This window comes from Galeopterus variegatus, unplaced genomic scaffold, assembly GCF_000696425.1.
Source record: "Galeopterus variegatus unplaced genomic scaffold, G_variegatus-3.0.2 Scaffold454, whole genome shotgun sequence".
Classification (NCBI taxonomy): domain Eukaryota; kingdom Metazoa; phylum Chordata; class Mammalia; order Dermoptera; family Cynocephalidae; genus Galeopterus; species Galeopterus variegatus.
In genome coordinates, this window is record NW_007726565.1 from 138,630 (window position 1) to 158,634 (window position 20,005).

Consider the following 20,005-nt stretch of genomic DNA (forward strand, 5'->3'; position numbering starts at 1 on the left):
CGGGGTTGAGGTTACGGAGGCCTCGGCCGGGCCTGTCCTTCAGAGCGCGGAGGGAAGCCGGCCGAGGCGTTCCCGCGCTGGGGCCGGGCGCGAAGAGGGCGTAGAGGGCGTGGGCATGGCCAGCATCACCCAGCTGTTCGATGACCTGTGCGAGGCCCTCCTGCCGGCCGCCAGGACCCACCCGGGCCAGCGCAGCGTGAACCGGAGGAGGGCCAAGCGGAGCCTCAAGAGGGCGGCCTACAACGCGCTCTTCACAAACCTCTTTCAAGATGAGGCTCACCTGCGGCAGCCCTCCCTGCCACGACTCCCAGTGAGGAACAAGATCCTCATGCTGTCCTTCGACTTGAGAGTGGGCGGCCTGGGCCCCCAGGCCGACCGTCTGGAGGAGCTTGTGGAGGAGCTCGAGGCAGCCCCGTGCTGTCCGCTGGCGGAGGTGGGGTCAGTTTTGGATCTCCTGGTTCAGCTGGCGGGGAGTGGTCCCCCTTTAGTCATGCCGCGAAAACGGGACTACTTCCTTAACAGCAAGCACGTGGGGAGGAACGTTCCGCACAGCGGCTATGACTGCTGTGACCTGAGCGTGTTTGAGATGGACGTTCGGTCTCTGATCTCCAGAGAAGAGTGTTTGTGTCACAACGTGATCCAGGAAGCGCTTCAGGTGATGGAGGCTGCTCCAGGCACCGGCTTGCCCACTGTCGGGTTCTTCTCATTTGGTGACCCTTGTGGTGACAGGTTTGAGAGGGACACCCGGGTCTCGCTCTTTGGTGCCCTTGTGCACAGCCGCACTTATGACATGGATGTCCGACTGGACCTGCCCCCAGTGCCAGACAGCGCAGACCTCTCTGGACTGGTCATTAAGGTATAGTGTTTGCCTACCTACTTTCATCTTTCTAGGTGTTTGGAAGATAATTTTTTTTTTCCTTTTTGTCTTTTTTTCGTGACCGGTAACGGGATCGCAACCCTCAGTGTCGCGCCCGCACCGCGACCGGCAATGGTATCGCACCCCTTGGTGTCGCGCCCACACCGCGCTCAACCAGTGAGCGGACCGGTCTCTGTGGGATCCGAACCCTCGGCGGGAGCGCCGCCGCACTCCACTGAGTGCGCCACCGGGCGGCCCCGGAAGATAATTTTTTGACCTTCCTTTTATCTGGTAAAAGGTAGGACAGCTGGAGTCCAGGTCACCTGGTGACTGAGCTGACATGAGGTGGGTTGCTGGAGTGGGCTTCTTGGCATCCGCTATCCTAACAAGGGTGCCACTGCCCACCTGCAGGCCAAAGCCATATGCTGCTTTTCATCTTTTACCTAACGGAGCATATTAAGTCACTTTTTTCTGCTCTCCAGAGCTGCTTTTTAAATTTAAATTAGGGCCTGGCTGGTTAGCTCAGTTGATTAGAGCTTGTCACTAGTGACACGAAGGTCCAGGGTTTGATCCCTGTACCAGCCAGCCACCAAAAAAAAAATAATAATGATAATGATAATAATGCTACAGCAAACATCTTGGTGTATGTAAATTTTTTTGTGTCTAGTATGGAGTTTTTTTTTTTCCTTTTTTGTCTTTTTTCGTGACCCGTAACGGGATCGCAACCCTCAGTGTCGCACGACCGGCAACGGGATCGCAACCCTCGGTGTCGCGCCCGCACCGCGCTCAACCAGCGAGCAGACCGGTCTCTATATGGGATCCGAACCCTCAGCGGCTGCACTCCCAAGCGCCGCACTCTACCGAGTGCGCCACCGGGCCGGCCCTGTTTGTTTGTTTTTAATGTTGGCTCTCCAAAATGGAATTTCTAGGTCAGAGGTGTTTTATGAAAAGTTTTAATGTCAGTTATGTTGAGGCTTGCTTGTTATGTGAAATATAACTTTGATAACCTGAGTGAATTATTTTGCTTAATTTCTTAAATGATTCACTGAGGGGGGGTAACGTTGTGTTCTAGTATTTATGTGCCTGAGGAAAGTAGAAGAAACATTCTGCTGGGTCTTTCCCTCTAGTGAGTAAATGAGAGTATGTGGATAAAGTTCCTGGCATTCTGATCACACTGGGATGAAATGTAGACACAAAGGAACAGGTGGGGCTCACTCTTTCCTGTGGTCTTTAGGTCCCACAGAGTGTGGATCAGTGGGAAGATGAAGGATTTCAGTCAGCATCCAATTTGACTCCCGATTCCCAGTCTGAACCAAGCATGACCCCGGACCTGGACCTGTGGGAAGCCGCACTCACCTATGAGCCCAGCAAGCGGAGGTGCTGGGAGCGAGTTGGATGGTGTGTGAGCCTTTCTTTGGTTTTAAATGCACTGCCCACCCCCTCCCTGGGCATGGTCTTGGGCATGCGGTGGACATGCCTACACAGTGTTTCTAGAAGCAGCTGTGATGGGATTCGGAACCTGGAATTTTCAGTCAAACTAGTGTACAAAATTGTCTGAGTCCTGGGAGTTAAGAGAGATGCAGAGGGGAAAGGATTTCCAAGCCTTAAGGAGGTCCCCACTGTGCCAGTAATCTCTGCAAATCACATTTTCCAGTTGGATCAGTCAGTGGGCAACTGAGTTACAACGTCCTTACTTCCAGGGTTTCTAGGTAGAGGTGTGTGAGGGCATTCTGGCAGGCTGTGTGATCAGTGCCAGGAGGAAATGCTGCTTGGGCACAAGGTAATGATGAAGGAGTCGTTTGCACTTCTAGAAGAGTTGGGAGTGGCGCTTCATAGCATACCAGAACTTTCCTGACTGGTGTTAGTAGCTTGCTGCCCAGACAGAAGGGCCACTCACTCCCTGGGCTCATGTGGGTTCGGAGGCCTCTGCACTAAGGACCTCTCAGGGTCTTTAATGTGCTGGTATCTCTCGAAAACTCCCAGAACAGGAAGAGGACATGCATTTCCCAAATGTTCTAGAGACAGAAATAAGAGCTTGTCGTTGCTCTGCCTGCAGTGCCTCACAGTGGTTCCCTGGTATGAGTCCAGGGCCGGCTCTTTCCAAGATGTCACCCATGTGTGGTGGTGGGCAGAGGGTGTGAATAGTGCTGGCGTGCATCATTTTGTAAACCCCAAGCAGAGCACCCTCGGGAGGCAGATTCCTTGGAGCTTGTATGTCGCCAGAGCCACTCTTCCCCAGCCCCACCTTGCATGTTTTGTTTTAAAAATGGTTGAATTTTTGCTGTGTCCATCCCTTATGCTTCTTGGGGGGAGGAGGGTCTGAGGGGGCCGTGGTTAAACATATATAATAGAATTTAAAATCTGAACCTTTTAAAGTATAAAGTTCTGTAGTGCTAAGTTCATTCACGCTGTTGTGCAACAAATCTGCAGGCCTTTTCATCTTGGAAGCTGAAACTCTGTCCTCCCCAGATAAGATCTCCCCATTCACTCCTGCCCCCAGGCCCTGGCAACCACCATTCTATGTGTCTCTAGAATCCTTACTACCGTAGGGACCTGATACAGTTGGAATCATACAGTGTTTATCCTTTGGTGACTGGCTTATTTTACTCAGTATAATGTCCCCAAGGTTCATCCATGGTGAAGTGTTGTAACCTGCAACAAGCTCTGCTTGCCAAGTTTGCACCAAGTTGGTGCAAGAATTGGAAGGTTTATTCAAATAACCAGCGTCTGGGGGATGACTAGGCTAAAATCATCCCTCCTTCTGATGCCTGTTCTGGGGTTTATAAAGGGGAAGAGGTGGGAAGGTGAGGTAAGAGTTTTGTCCTGCTGGCAAAGGGGGTGGCTGGTCATAGGATCAACAGAGGGTCTGTGTCAGATGTCAGGGTCCTGTGATGGACTGGGTGCTTTGGCATCATGGAGTCTGCAGTTGGTGGACTGGTCACTTCAAGCCTTTGAAGTTATTTCAGGGTTGGAGTCCTTATCTCCTAGGTAGAGCTCAAAGACAGCAACCTCAGTCGAGCATCACTGGAACATAAAAATACCTGACTCAGACCTGTAACTAATGTGGATGCAATTCTCCTTTAAGCAAGAAGGTGAATTAATAATTAGCTAGGGTGCTTTGCCCCTCTCTTGGATTTCCTCTGTTTACAGTTGATTAGGGAAGTAAGAAAAACAAGAAAACTTAGTTTCAATTCTTAATTGTAGATGCACAACATCTAAAGTAATTCAACATAAGGCGGTGTAACAGAAATATGGTTTTTTTTTTTCTAAAAAGATGACCGGTAAGGCGATCTTAACCCTTGACTTGGTGTTGTCAGCACCACGCTCACCCAGTGAGCCAACCAGCCATCCTTATATAGGGATCCGAACCTGTGGCCTTGGTGTTATCAGCACCACGCTCTCCCGAGTGAGCCACAGGCCAGCCCAGAAATAAATGCTTTTAGAAGGGTCCTTTTGGGACATGATTTCATCCCCGGGTAGTTTTAGACATATGGTCAATTTCTCAATTCCTCTGCTAGCCTTAAGGAATTGGTGATTATCAGTTCCCGAGTTAACTGAAATTTTCTGTTTGGTCTTAGTTACCCCAAAGATGGCTGTTCTCTGGCTAAGGTCCCTTTCAGAGTTTGTCGGAATTTCCTTCGTTTTTAAGTCTGAATAAAATGACGTTGTGTGGATGCACCACGTCTGTTGATCCGTTCATCCTTGGTTGGATACTTGGGTTGCTTCTGCCTTTTGGCTGTTGTGAATAATGCTGCTGTGAACATGGTATTCAAGCCTTATTTATTTATTTATTTTTTTTTTGTCTTTTTCCGTGTCCGGCAACGGATCGCAACCCTCAGTGTTGCACCTGTACCAGACCGGGGACCGGCAACGGGATCGCAACCCTTGGTGTTGCTCCCGTGCCTCGCTCAGCCAGTGAGCGGGAACCGGTCCGTATGTGGGATCCGAACCCTCGGGCGGGAGCGCCACCGCGCTTCCCAAGCGGCGCACTATCCAGTGCGCCACCGGGCCGGCCCCTTATGTTTGTTTTTAATGTGAGAATATGTCGCATCTTGAGTACAGAGTTGAGTGCTCTCTGTCGCTCCCTCGACCCCAGGCAGGTGCTCTGGGCATGTTTCTGCACAGAGCTGTCCTGATGGACTGACTGCAGCTAGTGTGGAGCCTGGCCAGTGCTGACCAAAAGGCTGGGTGGCGGGCCAGTTCACACCTTGCTGTGTTTTTAGATGTTCATGGCTTTGACTTGCTGTCTGCTCATGTTCATACCCACTCCTGGGAGAAAGCACACCTGTGCTTGTCTGCTCACTGCCTCTGTCTGTCTCCCTCACAGTCCCCCTGGCCACAGAGAGGAGCCCTACCTCACCGAGGCAGGAAGGGACGCCTTCGACAGGTTCTGCAGGCTCTGCCAAGGGGAGCTGCAGGTGCTCAGCGGGGGCCTCTTGCAGGCCCCACAGCCCATGCTGGTGAAGGAGTGTGAGCTGGTGAAGGACGCGCTGAATGTGCTGATTGGGGTCGTGTCTGCTACATTCTCTCTCTGCCAGGTGAGGAGTGCTCCCTTGTGGACCAGCCTGTTGACTGCCACCATCTGCCAGGCTCTCTTGGAGCACATTGCAAGGCAGAATGATGCCCAGTGCAGTGAGCGGCAGGAAGGGCTGGCTCGGCAGGCTGCAGATGATTACAGCCATAGTCATCCCATTTTAGTTCTAAAAAGTGTCAGTTTATTTATTTATTATTTTTTTTAAAAGATGACCAGTAAGGGGATCTTAACCCTTGATTTGGTGTTGTGAGCAGCACGCTCTCCCAAGTGAGCTAACCAGCCATTCCTATATAGGGATCCAAACACGTGGCCTTGGTGTTATCAGCACCACACTCTCCTGAGTGAACCACGGGCCGGTCCTAAGTGTCAGTTTATTGATGTCCTTTTAAAAACTGAACAAAAGAAAGATGTTCATTGCTCTCAGAAAAACAGTAGAAAGTGTAGCTGCCCCCATTTCCACTCCCATCCTGGAGAAGTGTCCGGGTGCCTTCTGATCCCTCCCTGTGCTTGGAGGAGCACGGGCTTGGCCTCTAGGAGCATCTGCCTTGCCAGAGACATTGCGTGATAGGGTGACTCTGCCGCTGCTCTCTACACTTAAGCAGGGACATCTCCTGGCCAGTGGGTGGGGCTCACTGGTTCTGGGCAGGAGCTGCAGTTTACCCAACCCTCTTGGTGGGTGCTCGTGAAGTGAAGGGATATATTTAGAAAAGTGAAGTTCTGCTCTGCAGCTTTTTTCTTTCGTGTAAGGGTATCTCTCTGTATCTTAAGCATTCTTTTATGGTGGCTGTTCTCAGACTTGAGGGTGTACTGGAAACACATCCTGAGGTTGGTCCAGAAACATGCTCACTCAGGCAGTGCCAGTGCTGAGGGCGCCTGTTCTAGAGCACTGTTTTCATGGCTTCGTGGTGTTCTGTTGTGGGAATAGCCTCCTGTATGGAATGAACCCCCTCCCTCTTTTTTTGTTGTAGTAAAATACGTATAATATAAAATTTTCCATCTTAACCATATTTAAGTGTATAGTTTATTGGTATTAAATACATTCATAATGTGCCACCACCATCTATCTCCAAAACTCTTTTCATTTTGTAAAACTGAAACTCTGTACCCATTAAACAATAACTCCCCATTCCCCCCTCTCCGCAGCCCCTGTAACCTCTATTTAACTTTCTGTCTCTATGAATTTGCCTATTCTAGATCCCTCAAACAAATGGAATCATACATTATTTGTCCTTTTGTGTCTAGATTATTTCACTCAACATGTTTTCAAGGTTCATCCATGTGTATGTAGCGTGTATCAGAATTTCCTTCCTTTTAATGCTATGTAATATTCCATTGTATAGGCCATATTTTGTTCATTAATTCTCTGTCAGTGGACACTTGGGTTGCTTCTACCTTTTGGCTATTGTGAATAATACTGCCATGAAATATCTGAGTCCCTGTTTTCAATTCTTTTCAGTATGTACCCAGAAGTGGAATTGCTGAGTCATATGGTAATTCTTTTTTTTTTTTTTTTTTTGAGACCACCCACACTGTGCTCAGCCAGTGAGCGCACTGGTCATTCCTATATAGGATCTGAATCCGCGGTGGGAGCGCTGCTGCGCTCCCAGCACCGCACTCTCCCAAGTGCACCACGGGCTCTGCCCAATATGGTAATTCTATATAACTTTTTTTTTTTTTCCTTTTTGTTTTTTTTCGTGACCGGTAACGGGATCGCAAACCTCAGTGTCGCTCCCGCACCGCGACCAGCAACGGGATTGCAACCCTCGGTGTTGTGCCCGCACCGCGCTCAACCAGTGAGCGGACCGGTCTCTATATGGGATCCGAACCCTCGGCGGGAGCACCGCCACACTCCCAAGCACCGCACTCTACCGAGTGCGCCACTGGGCCGGCCCAACACTTTATTTTTTAAATTATAGCCATCCTAATGGTTGTGAAATGTTGTCTGGTTGTGGTTTTGATTTGCATTTCTCTAATGATTACTGATGTTGAGCATATTTTTATGTGTTTTTTGGCCATTTGTATATCTTCTTTGGAGACACGTCTATTCAAGTCCTGTGCCTATTTTTTTTTCTTTGCCCATTTTCAAATTGGGTTTTTTGTTGTTAATGAGTTTTAAGAGTTCTCTATGTATTCTGGATCTTAATCACCTGTCAGATATATGATTTGCAAATATTTTCTCCCATTCTGTGAGTTGCCTATTTACTCTGATAGTGTCTTTTGATGAATACATTTTTTTCATGTAGTCCAATTTGTCTATTTTTCTTTTGTTTCCTGTGCCTTTGGTGTCATATCCAAGAAATCATTGCCAAATTCAAGGTTGTAAAAGATTTGCTGTTACGTTTTCGTCTAAGAGTTTTATAGTTTTAGCTTTTTTTTCTTTTTCCTTTTTGTCTTTTTTTACTGACCGATAACGGGATCGCAACCCTCGGCGCTGCGCCCGCACCGCGCTCAGCCAGTGAGCGGGAACCAGTCTCCACATGGGATCCGAACCCTCGGCGGGAGCGCCGCTGCACTCCCAAGCGGCGCACTCTCCAGTGCGCCACCGGGCCGGCCCTAGTTTTAGCTTTTAAATTTAGGTATTTGATTCGTTTTGGTTGAATTTTTGCATATGATGTAAAGTAAGTGTCCAGCTTCATTCTTTTCCATGTGGACATCCAGTTTTCCCAGCACCATTTTTTGAAAGGACTACCCTTTTCCATTGAATGGTCTTAGCACCCTTGTTGAAAATCAATTGACCATATATGTGAGGATTTATTTCTAGACTCTTTATTTTGTTCCATTGCTCTACATGTCTGTCCTTACAGCAGTACCAGAATGTTTTGATGACAGTAGCTTTGTAGTAAGTTTTGAACTGGGGAAGTGTGAATGCTCCAACTTAGTTCTTTTTCAACATTGTTGTGGCTATTTGGGGTCCCTTGAGATTCCATATGAATTTTAGGATAGGTTTTTCTGTTTCTGCAAAAATATGTCATCGGGATTTTGATAAAGATTGCATTGAATTTTTAGATCGCTTTGAGTATCATTGTTATCTTTCCAATAGTACGTCTTCCAGTCCACGAACATGGGAAATCTATTTATTTATTTATTTATTTATTTATTTATTTCCTTTTTGTCTTTTTTCGTGACCGGCAACGGATCGCAACCCTCAGTGTTGCGCCCGTACCGGACCGGGACCGGCAACGGGATTGCAACCCTCGGTGTTGCTCCCGCACCTCGCTCAGCCAGTGAGCGGGAACCGGTCTGTATGTGGGATCCGAACCCTCGGCGGGAGCGCTGCCGCACTCCCAAGCAGCGCACTGTAGCAGTGCGCCACCGGGCCGGCCCGGAAATCTATTTATTTAGATCATCAATTTCTTTCAGCAATGTTTTGTAGTTTCCAATGTACAAGTTTTTCTTGTCCTTTGTTAAATTTATTCCTAAGAATAGTCATCCTTGGTATCCTTGGGGAATTGGTTCTAGGACACCCTCCCTCTGACCCCCTCCCCCAGCCCCATGTACACAAAAATCCATGCTTACTCAAGTCCTGTAGTTGACTCTGAGGAATCTGTGTATATGAAAAGTCGGCCCTATGTAAATCCAGGCCTGCATCTTGCAGAGATTGTATTTTTGATCCACAGTTGGAAAATATATGCGTATAAATGGACCTGCACATTTCAAACCTGCATGTTCAAGGGTCAACTGTGTTTTATTCTTTTATTGCTATTGTAAATGGAATTGTTATCCTGTTTTTAGATTTTTCATTGCTAGTGTACAGAAATGCAGCAGACTTTTCATGTATTGATTTTGTAGCCTGCAGCTCTGCTGAATTTATTTGTCCTGAAAAATTTGTAATGGATTCTTTAGAGTTTTCTGTGTATAAGACCATGTCATCTGCAGACAGGTGATTTTACTTCTTCCTTTGCAATTTACATACCTTTTATTTCTTTTTCTCTTATAGCTCTGGGTAGGATTTCCAGTACTATATTGAACAGAAGTGGCAAAAGTGGGCATTCTTGTCTTGTTTCTGATCTTAAAGGAAGTGCTTTTAGTAATTCACCAATGAGTATAATATTCTTTGTGGGTCTTTCACATATATCCTTTATCGTGTTGTGGAAATTCCTTATAGTCCTAGTTTATTTTGAGTTTTCTTAGAAAAACCATGTTGGATTTTGTTAAATGCTTTTTCTGCATCAATTGAGATGATCATGTATTTTGTTTTGTTTTGTTTTTTCTTTTATTCTGTTAAGATGGTGTATTACATTTATTGATTTTTTTTTTTTTTTTTTTTTAATGTTGAGCCACCCTTTTATTCCTGGAATAAAACCCACTTGGTTGTGTGTTTTAATTTAAGATCTTTAAGATGTGTTTTAATTTAGCACCCCTTCAATGATTAGGAGAGACACAAAATGGAAATAAAAATTTTGTCACACACGGAGGTCAGGGAGCACATGGAGAGGGAGAGAGGGGGGACAATGGACCAATGCCTTTATTGGTGTCCAGGGCATTATCCAAACAGGTTTCCCATGGGGAGCTCTAACTGGTGGGTTTAGAGCAGGCAGGCACGAGTCTGTGAGGTTGTGCTATTACTGAGAGATGGTCACTGTGGTGTATCTGCATAGTCCAGGTGGGGTGTGGGGGTTAGTGGAGCCAGGCTGTCCCATGGGGAGGTGGTCACCAGGAGGCAGTGGTGTCAGGCAGCTTCTGGATTGATCACATTGAGGAACTGGGAGGAGGTGACTGAGCCCTGCTTCTGAAAAGTTAAACCTGTATTCAGAATTGATGCTGAGGCTACATAAAATGATAAGGGTACATAGTGGTGTATGACCTTTCAACATTCTGCTGAATGAGGTTTGTTAGTATTTGATTGAAGTTTTACGTCTGTATTCATAAGGCTATTGGCCTGTAGTTTTGGAGGTATAGGTGTTCTTTAAACGTTTTGTAGAATTCACCAAGCATTCAGTTTTTGTTTTTGTTTTTGTTTTTTGTGGCTGGCTGGTATGGGGACATTTAGTTCTTCAGATGTTGAGTGAAGCCATCTGGTCCTGGCCTTTTCTTTGCTGGGAGATTTTTTTGTTGTTATTTTTTCTTAAACTGTGGTAAAATATATATAACATAAAATTTACTATCTTAACCTGTTGGGAGGTTTTGATTACCGGTTCCATCTCCTTACTTGTTATAGGTTTATTTAGATTTTTCTATTCTTGAGTCAGTTTTGCTACTTTAAATGTTTGTAGGCATTTGTCCATTTCGACTAGGTTATCTAATTTGTGGGCATACAGTTGTTCCTGATATTTTCTTATAATGTTTTTTATTTCTATAAAATTGGTAGTGATGTCCCCACTTTCATTTCTGATTATAGTAATTTGAATCTTTTCTTTTTTCATGGTTTTCTTTTTTCTTAATCATTCTAGCTAGATTTGTCAATTTTGATCTTTTCAGAGCAACAGCTTCTGGTTTAGTTGATTCTCTCTGTTTTATCTCTGTTCTAGTCTTTATTGATTCTTTCCTTCGGATAGTTTTGGGTTTAGCGCTCATCTTCTTATACTCAGGCGTGTGGTGCGGTATTGATTTGAGCTCTTCTCTTCCACCGTGGGCATTTACAGCTCTGACTCTGCCTCTTAGCACTGCTTTTGCACATCCCAGTTTTGGCTGTAATGAGCCCTTGGGTTGTTTCCATTCTCTGCAGTTATAAACAGTTGCGGGAACATGCTGTGACAAGTACTGTGCACATCTTCCATTATTTGGCCCATCCCTAGGAATCAAATGATAGATCTGATGGCAACACGTTTTTAAGGTTTCTGCCCCCAAGAAGGCTGTGCGTGTTGTGTGGAAGGTGCCCCTTTTTCTTAACCCTTTTCCGCAGTTGGCGTGTTGAACATGTATTTTTCAGTGCTGTCAGTGAAAAATTATATGTTGTTCCGGTTTGTATGTTTTTATCACTAGGGGTGGGATAGTTTGAGGTGTGCTGTTGGGCATTTGCTTTTTGTTTCTGGGACTTCCTGTTCGTGTGCCTGGTCTTGGGTGCACTCTGGTTGGGTGCATGGGGGAAGGAGACGGCACCACATGGGGGTTTGGTGCCTGGCCTCTGTGACCCCTCTCCTCTGCCCTGTCCAGCCAGCTCAGGCTTTTGTGGTGAAGCGGGGTGTCCACGTGTCAGGAGCGTCTCCTGAGAGCATCAGCAGCCTCCTTTCCGAGGTGGCCGAATATGGGACCTGCTACATGCGCCTGAGTCACTTCTCTCTGCAGCCTGTCCTGGAGTCCTCCTACAGCAAGGGCCTCGTGTTCCAGGTATGGCCCATGGCCTCACGGTCATGGTGGTCATGGTGGACCTTCACACAGTCTGGAAAAAAGACTCTCGGAGGTCCTACTCCACGACCACTGAGTCTGAGTTGTTTCCTCGGCAGCATCTAAAACCCAGCAATGACTCTTCAGGGATGGGGTGACCATTGATTGTTTTACCTCACCCGTCGTTCCACTGGAAACCTGGGACAGATGTGTTTGGGCAACGGGATAGTGGGAGGCAGGTGTGGCCAAGGGCAGGGCCAGGTGGTGGGGACAGCGAGGCAGGTAGAGGCAGAGGTGAGTCGAAGTTCCTGGGGCTCCGAGCCAAGTCTGGCTCTGGGAATCAGTGTTCCTCGAGAGACTTGCAGCTGGCTGGGTGGGATCCCACAGGATGGCAGGTGCGGTCTGAGTGGGAGCGGACAGGCCTGCAGACCATCTGCGTGCTTTGGGCGGACTGAGAGGAGTGCATCAGGGAGTTGGGCAGAGGGCCCTGGGCCCTGGAAGGAGCTGGGCTGTGTGGGGTCCTTTGAGCATCGGTGCCGTGGCCAGGTTGTTGGGGCAGGGGTGATATAACGAGGTTTAAGTCTTAGTGTAGGCTGGGAAGTGGGTGCTGTGTGGAGGACACCTTCGAGGCAGAGGAGCAGCCAGCGCGGAGGCCCCGAGGGTGACCCGAAGGCTGGAGATGGTGGAGCACAGATCAGAGTGGGTTCCAGGGCAGGCAGAGGGGAAACTGTGGAAGGTGGAACTGTGGTTCGTGGTTGTTGGCATGTGTGGGACAGGTCAAGGCAGATGGTCCCTAGGGCTGGTGGACTAAGGTTTGATGCATGTTCCTTTCTTGGCATGACCTGTGGGGCCAGGCTGCTGCGGTGTAGGCCACAAATCTGCTGTGGTCCGAGCAGCCAGAAACCCTCAGGGTTAGCATCTCTGTACCCAGCCTGCTGCCCCCCAGGACCCCAGATGCCAGTTTCTCTGGTGCAGCTGATCTTGGCTGCAAGCATGGGCTTGTGGTGGGCCTGTGGCTTCCTGTGGAGGGTCCTCGCTTCTGGCTGGGTAGAGGATGGCTGGGCTTAACCTACAAATGCCTGTTGCTTAGAAAATGGAGCCCGAGGTTGGCAAAGCCCTTTTCCCCAGCACCAGTGTGCCTTCCAGTCCTGAGCTCTTGACCGCGTCCCCCACCCACAGGCCTTCACCAGTGGCCTGAGGAGGTACCTGCAGTATTACCGTGCCTGCGTTCTCTCCACTCCACCCACGCTGAGCCTCCTCTCCATTGGCTTTCTCTTCAAGAAGCTTGGGCGGCAGCTCAGGTAAGCCTCAGTGTGGTGGCCGAGTTGGGGTGCTTCAGGGGAGTGGGCGTGGGGCCTGCTGGGTAGAGGGCCAGCTCTGCTTCCTGGGAAGGAGGGCCCATGAGAGCAGCCCCCAGGAGATGACTGGACGGCTCCTGCCTGGCCCAGCTCAGCAGGCACTGGTGTTGCCGCACGCCATTCCTGTCCAGGCCTGGGGCTCCTGCCTACACGGCATCACTGTGGATGTGGCCTCTGGCACTTTCGAGCCAGTCAGTAAACAACCAGGCCAAATGTTGGCAGGTACCACCCAGAGAAGGGAGAGTGCGGGGCGACAGCTGCCTGTGGGAGACCTTCCAGGCAGAGGAGCAGCCAGCGTGGAGGCCCCAAGGGGACCCGCTGCAGTGGGGAGGGAGGGTGCTGGGGGGCGGGTTCTGATGGATACCGTGTGGAGCACAGACTGTGGTGGGGTGGAGAGGGTGAGGGCACCTGAGAGGAGGCTTGGCAGTCGGTCATCCCGGCCAGAGCAGGTGGTGACCTGGGTGAGGCACTGGGGGGCCGGAGGGGGTCTCAGGTAGAGCCGCAGGTGTGGGGCATGGGGGCTGTAGACTCGGGGTGATTCTGAGTCTTGGCCAGAGCCTGGGAAGGAGGTGGGAAGGTAAGTCATATGTCGGGGGTGGGTGTGTCACTGGTGTCTGGTGGACAGCATGGGCACAGGGTTGGGCAGGGGTCTGGAAGGAAGTTCAGATCTGGGTTGCTGGGTTGCAAGTGGTTTTTATTTTTTTTATTTTTAGTTTTTAAAAAGATGACCGGTAAGGGGATCTTAACCCTTGACTTGGTGTGGTTAGCACCACGCTCACCCAGTGAGCCAACTGGCCATCCCTATATGGGATCTGAACCCGTGGCCTTGGTGTTATCAGCACCGCACTCTCCCTAGTGAGCCACGAGCCGGCCCCTGCAAGTGGTTTTTATTTTTTTTATTTTTAGTTTTTAAAAAGACGACCGGTAAGGGGATCTTAACCCTTGACTTGGTGTGGTTAGCACCACGCTCACCCAGTGAGCCAACTGGCCATCCCTATATGGGATCTGAACCCGTGGCCTTGGTGTTATCAGCACCGCACTCTCCCTAGTGAGCCACGAGCCGGCCCCTGCAAGTGGTTTTTAAAGCCTGGGTGGGTCAGTCCCTTCAGGGAGCATGAGAATATGTAGAGATTTTGTTCACCTGGTCTGATTGGCCTCTGGGTCTAGGTACCTGGCAGAGCTCTGTGGCGTTGGTGCTGTGCTCCCGGGGACTGGCGGAGGAGGGCCCAGGGCTGCATTCCCCACTGTGAGTTTTTTGTCTGACAAGTGCGATGGCCTGGCCAGCTCCAGGGAATGGGTGGGATGGCTGGGCATGGCCCCTTCAGGGCTGCTGCTGAGCTGGGCAGGGCTGCCCATCTGGTGTGACTGCTGGGTGTGCTGAGCCACCCCCCGTGCCTTCTGCAGGGAGTCAAGCTGCTGTCCTACCTCTACCAGGAGGCGCTGGGTAACTGCAGCAATGAGCACTACCCTGTGCTGCTGTCCTTGCTGAAGACCAGCTGCGAGCCCTACACACGGTGGGGCAGGCCTGGGCACCCAAACACGGGTGGGGGGCCCACACTCAGACCAAGCAGACATTTGAGTATCCTCATCAGAGACCTGCTGAGTGCAGGGGTTGGGCCACACACAAGAGAGAGGGCAGGACGGGTGGACTCACACTGTGGCTGTGCTGGGCACAAGGCCCTGTTCCCACCACTGGCCATGCCCGCTTCACTGCTGGCCTCTGCCTGTGGCAGGTTCATCCACGACTGGGTGTACAGCGGGGTCTTCAGAGACGTTTATGGTGAGTTCATGATCCAGGTGAATCAGGAGTACCTTGGCTTCAGAGGTAGGTGGCAGTTGGTTACCGGGTGGGGCCTCCACGCCTATGGGCCTGGGATCAGGGCCATCGTTGGGTGCAGGCCACTGTGTGTCCTGTTGCATGTTTAGATAAGTTTTACTGGACCCATGGCTATGTGCTCATTTCCAAAGAGGTGGAAGACTGTGTCCCTGTGTTCCTGAAGCACATTGCCCACGACGTGTATGTCTGTGGGAAGACCATCAACCTGCTGAAGCTCTGCTGCCCCCGGGTGAGCAGGGTCCCACCTGCACAGCTGGGCGAGGGCGTGTGCATGGGGAGGGGAGGGTACTGTGGGGGCTGGACCATCCAGGATGGCATCTGCAGCGCTGGTAGGTGCTGGCTTGTTGGTAGCACCACTTCTCCAAGCACGGGGGATTGAGGATCTGAGAGGCCATCTGTGGGAGTCTGATGTCTGTCTCGGCTGGGCCTGTCTCTGATGTTTCCCTTCTGGAAGCCACTGAGGGTGTTGCTGCCCCAGTTTAGGAGTGAACCATTTCTGAGAAAAAAAAGCATTTGATCATCCACATGCATCGCTGAACACTCAGAAGCAGAGCTGTGCCTGGGCCCTCGTGTCACCCAGCCCCCCTGGGATTCCCTCTGGGGTCCCCTGTCAGGCTTCTGCCTGTGCTCACCGCACTCTCCCTCTGGCAGCACTACCTCTGCTGGTCTGACATCCCCGTCCCTCGGATCTCGGTGATCTTCTCCCTTGAGGAGTTGAAGGAGATTGAGAAGGACTGCGCTGTGTATGTCGGGCGCATGGAGCGGGTGGCCCGCCACAGCTCCATCAGCAAGGAGGAGAAGGTGCGGGCACTACAGGCCTCAAGGGCTTTCTTTGCACCTCCCTCCTGGGGTCTTGGGCTAATGGGGGAGGGGTGCTGGATGTGGGACATGCAAGATGGGAGGCTCCCTTCTGCTGTCCTCTGTCCTAGAGGTGTGTCTGGGTGGGGATGCTGGTAGTGCTGGGCCATGTGCCAAGGCAGATTCAGATGCCCATGCAGGGGTTCTGTCCTCTTTTCTTGGGTCTGGGTGGTTCAGCCCGCACCCCATGCTCTGCTGACGTGGGCAGCTCCACTGAAGCTGATGGTGAAGGCTGCTGGCTATGGACAGACCCAGTCCTGGAGCCTCAGGGCAGCAGGGCTCAAAGTTGCTGCACTCAGGTGGCCTCTGCAAGCGCCCTCCTGCTCAGGGGGGGTGGGTGTGTCTGGGACTGAGGCTGTGAATCTTCTGTGCCCTCAGGGAGGGCACCAGTGGTGGAGTCAGTGCTGTTCCCAGGAAAGCCCTTCCCGGCTTGGTGCCTGGTGGGCAGGGGCAGACTCGAGCCAAGTGGGAAGCCCCTCTCTGAGACCCCTTGGTCCCTCCCTGGTGGGCACACACAGCCTAGGGGCCTTGGCCCCAAGTGTGTCTGTGAGAGCACATCAACTCCAGTCACTTGCCTGGAGCCTGCCCTGTCACTGCGCAGACCTGGAAGTGTCTGGCCATCCAGCCAGGTGTGGTCCTTGCAGGCTTGGGTTGTGCATCACACCTGCCTACCCTGAGTCTGCGCAGGGTGTTCTGGGTGGCCATCCCAGGTGAGAGGACAGAGAATTAAGATGCTTTGTTTACTGATTTCAGGAATTGCGGATGGAAATTGCAAAACAAGAATTAATTGTCCATGCCCGGGAAGCGGCGTCCAGGGTGCTGAGTGCGTTGAGTGGTAAGCGTGGCCCCAAGTCCTCCCTGTGCAGTTGTGGGGGCCCCTGCAGGGGGCTCCTCGACACTGTGTGCCCCTCACTGTGTCCATGTAGACCGGCAGATGTCGGAACAGATGGCCTTAGATGCTCGGAAGCGGGAGCAGTTCCAGAGGCTGAAAGAGCAGTTTGTGAAGGACCAGGAGGTGGGTGGTCCCAGCCCCTTTAGGGTTCAGGCCCGTGTGGTCCTTGTGAAAGGAACATGGCAGTGTGTGTTGTGCAGCGGCGCCTGGCGGCCAGACAGGAGGATCTGGATGACGACTTCAGCTACGCCCGTGAGCTCCGCGACAGGGAGAAGAGGCTGAAGGCACTAGAGGAGGAGCTGGAGAGGAAGGCGAGGTGGGGCGGCCGGTGCTCCAGCCTGCAGCGCTCAGCAGGGCCTCGTGTACAGCGCGGGCTTAATCTTAGCGATAGTTATCTTTCTATTTTGGAAGCTTTAATGCATACAGAGACTAGTATACTGAATCCAGAAAGCCCACCTGAATTCAGTGATTGTGGCCATTTTCCCATAGCCAGACATCTTTGGCTGTTCTGGAATGTTTTCTTATGGTTGGATCGCATGGACGGGGATCTGGGCAAGGTCCACACCCTGGTGACCTCTTTGTTTATTTATCTCGATTTTAAATAGCTCCCGGTTAGTGTTAAACCTGCTGTAGGCTGAACGGAGATGGGGCATTTGTCCAGCACAGGGTCTGAGTGTCCCCTCACGGTGTTGTCAACTTGTCCCATAAGCTGGGAGCAGAGCTGGAGCCTTGAAGGGGCTGTTCAGCATTTAGCAAAAAGTCCTTGGTGGCAGAGGTTGGCCACTTCCTACTCAGTTGTCCCAACCTTACATACTGTTTGCAGAGCCAGCAAGGGATGTGCCTTTGTGTGCATTTGTGTGTGTGTGTGCATCTGTGCATGTGTTATGCATGCATGTTAGTGGATGTTCTCCTGTTTACATATGGAGAAAATGAGGCATAGGGGCCATGTTCCTGGCCTGTGGCAGCCAAGTTTGAGATGGCCAATCCAGGTGTGTGCACTGCTGGTGAGAGGCTCAGAATCGCCGGGAGTGATAGGCCACGCACACTTTGAATTGAGCAAGTGAAATGTTCGTGCTGGTTTTACACGTACTTTTCGCATCAGTCTTCAGCTCTCTGGGGTTTGCCCCTGTGACATGGTAAGGTGCCCACTGTGTAGCCCAGAAAGCCAGGCCTTGATTCCCAGAGAGGCTGGGCCTCAGCTCCTTGTTCATCCCTGTACTTCAGCCTATGTAGGGTCTCAGCCAACAGACGTTTGCTAAGCCCCAGTAGAGCACCTACCTGCCAGGAACTGCCAGTCTAGTGCACGGAAAGACCCGCCTGTTAGACCCTGTAGGTGCTGACGGGGAGGTGCAGGGCAGAGGTCTGGGGAAGGCACCTACTGGGGTCTTCTGCTGTGGAGAATGCTCCCAGCCCAAGGGTCGCCCATTGGACAGTGTGGAGTGACTGTGTCCCCTTTGGGTGTGGCTTCAGGCAGGCGCTGGTTGACCATTACAGCAAGTTGTCTGCAGAGGCAGCTCGTCGGGAGCAAAAGGCGCTGTGGAGAATCCAGAGGCACCGACTGGAAAGTGCACGGCTTTGTTTCCTCTTAGAAGATCAGAAACGCATTGAGGTGTGGCAGCAGTTTTAGGTGGTGGCTCTTGCCCTGGGCTTTGATCGTCTCTGTATACCCTGAAATTGTACACAGACCTGTGGGCTTTATGGGAGAGGGATGGTAGTTCTCAGTTTTCAGCGGGGGCTGTGTTGCCTCTTTGTGCCACTGAGTTTCAGAGATGCAGATCGTGATGCAGATAGCACTTGCTGTGGACCCTGGCTCCCAGCCAGCCCAGCACAAACCTGTCATTTAGTGTGTCTGGCAGTTGTGGGTGGCAGGGGCTGTCGCCCCGTGTGGTGGGGCAGGGCTGCTGTGTGGAGGCTGCGCTGGGCTGGGCAGCAGCTCTGCTGTCTCTTGACCTGCTGGCTTGAATTTCAGGGGATGCTGAAAGACATGTCCAAGGTTCACAAGCCCCAGGAGCTGCTGGACATCCTCCCGAGTGTGCACTCCCAGGTGAGGGGCCGGGGCAGGGTCCAGGGTGCCCTAGTGTGGGGCTCTGAGCTTGGTGTACTGAGCCTGGCCTTATCCCCCTAGACCTCAGTATTTGATGAGCGTTGGTCACGGTTGCAGAGCTGAACTTGGGGAACAGGGTTAGATGGCTGGAGGGAAACGAGACTAGACTGGGTACCGTGTTCACTTGTATTTCAGGTCATGTCTCTGGGCCCCAAGCACCAAGAAGGAGGCCAAGGCTGTGATTCTGGACCCGCAGAGCAGCACTTGGCTGCCTGGGATTGCCTAAGCAGGCCCAGCATGACAATTCCACAGCCCCTGGAGTCCCCACCAGTAGGGGCTGGCAGCTCAGAGCCCCAGCAGGTGCAGGGGGCTAGGTTGTTCTCTGCTGGCCTCAGTATTGTAGACTTCCTGCCTAGAGGCCCGGGGACTGAGCAGCCTGTGCAGACCAGCGTGGCCCCTCTCCTGGAGGAGGCGCTGCAGTCCATCAGCTCAGACCTACCCCCCTCGGCCCCTGGGGAGACATCCGCTGCAGCCAGCACACAGGACTCTAGTCTGCAGGAGTACGATTTTAGTACCATCCTGAGGCCAGCAGTGCCTGCCTTACTTTCACCAGGGCCGCTCCAGGCTTTAGAGGGCAGCAAGGGGCAGCAGCTGTGGGGTGACACTCATGTGAAGCTGGATGCATGTATCGCTGACACACAGGTAGCTCTGCCTCACCCACACCCACTCAGGCATGTCACTCAGGAGGAGGGAAGCAGCCAGCCCTTGGAACAGCTCCTTGAGCATGTGTCAGAAGGTAGTGTTCCCACAGGGGGCTATGCTTCTGGCACGGCTCCCTCTTGGCCACGGTGGAATGTCCATGGACACGTCTCAGATGCCAGTATCAGGGTTGGGGAGAATGTGTCAGACGTGGCTCCCTCTCGGCCACGGTGGAACATCCATGGACACGTGTCAGACGCCAGCATCAGGGTTGGGGAGAACATGTCAGACGTGGCTCCCTCTCGGCCACGGTGGAACGTCCATGGACATGTGTCAGACGCCAGCATCAGGGTTGGGGAGAATGTGTCAGACGTGGCTCCCTCTCGGCCACGGTGGAACATCCATGGACACGTGTCAGACGCTAGCATCAGGGTTGGGGAGAACGTGTCAGACGTGGCTCCCTCTCGGCCACGGTGGAACATCCATGGACATGTGTCAGACGCCAGCATCAGGGTTGGGGAGAATGTGTCAGACGTGCCTCCCTCTCGGCCACGGTGGAACGTCCATGGACATGTCTCAGATGCCAGCATCAGGGTTGGGGAGAATGTGTCAGACGTGGCTCCCTTGCGGCCACGCGGGAACATCCACGGACATGCGTCAGAC

At 51.6% G+C, this 20,005-nt stretch overlaps 1 protein-coding gene across 1 annotated transcript in view; it reads left to right on the top strand.

The window, feature by feature from the left end:
• The first annotated feature begins 115 nt into the window (after positions 1 to 115).
• Positions 116 to 20,005, top strand: part of TUBGCP6 (tubulin, gamma complex associated protein 6) — a 23,106-nt gene continuing 3,216 nt past the window's right edge. The window contains exons 1-16 of the mRNA XM_008568945.1: positions 116 to 856; positions 2,091 to 2,254; positions 5,184 to 5,394; positions 11,484 to 11,657; positions 12,834 to 12,955; positions 14,180 to 14,258; positions 14,417 to 14,526; positions 14,746 to 14,837; positions 14,939 to 15,078; positions 15,501 to 15,650; positions 16,461 to 16,542; positions 16,634 to 16,722; positions 16,800 to 16,915; positions 18,070 to 18,208; positions 18,569 to 18,643; positions 18,839 to 20,005. The exon at positions 18,839 to 20,005 is cut by the window's right edge and continues 757 nt beyond it. Coding sequence (XP_008567167.1) covers positions 116 to 856; positions 2,091 to 2,254; positions 5,184 to 5,394; positions 11,484 to 11,657; positions 12,834 to 12,955; positions 14,180 to 14,258; positions 14,417 to 14,526; positions 14,746 to 14,837; positions 14,939 to 15,078; positions 15,501 to 15,650; positions 16,461 to 16,542; positions 16,634 to 16,722; positions 16,800 to 16,915; positions 18,070 to 18,208; positions 18,569 to 18,643; positions 18,839 to 20,005 — 3,651 coding nt within the window. The remainder of the gene's footprint in view (positions 857 to 2,090; positions 2,255 to 5,183; positions 5,395 to 11,483; positions 11,658 to 12,833; positions 12,956 to 14,179; positions 14,259 to 14,416; positions 14,527 to 14,745; positions 14,838 to 14,938; positions 15,079 to 15,500; positions 15,651 to 16,460; positions 16,543 to 16,633; positions 16,723 to 16,799; positions 16,916 to 18,069; positions 18,209 to 18,568; positions 18,644 to 18,838) is intronic.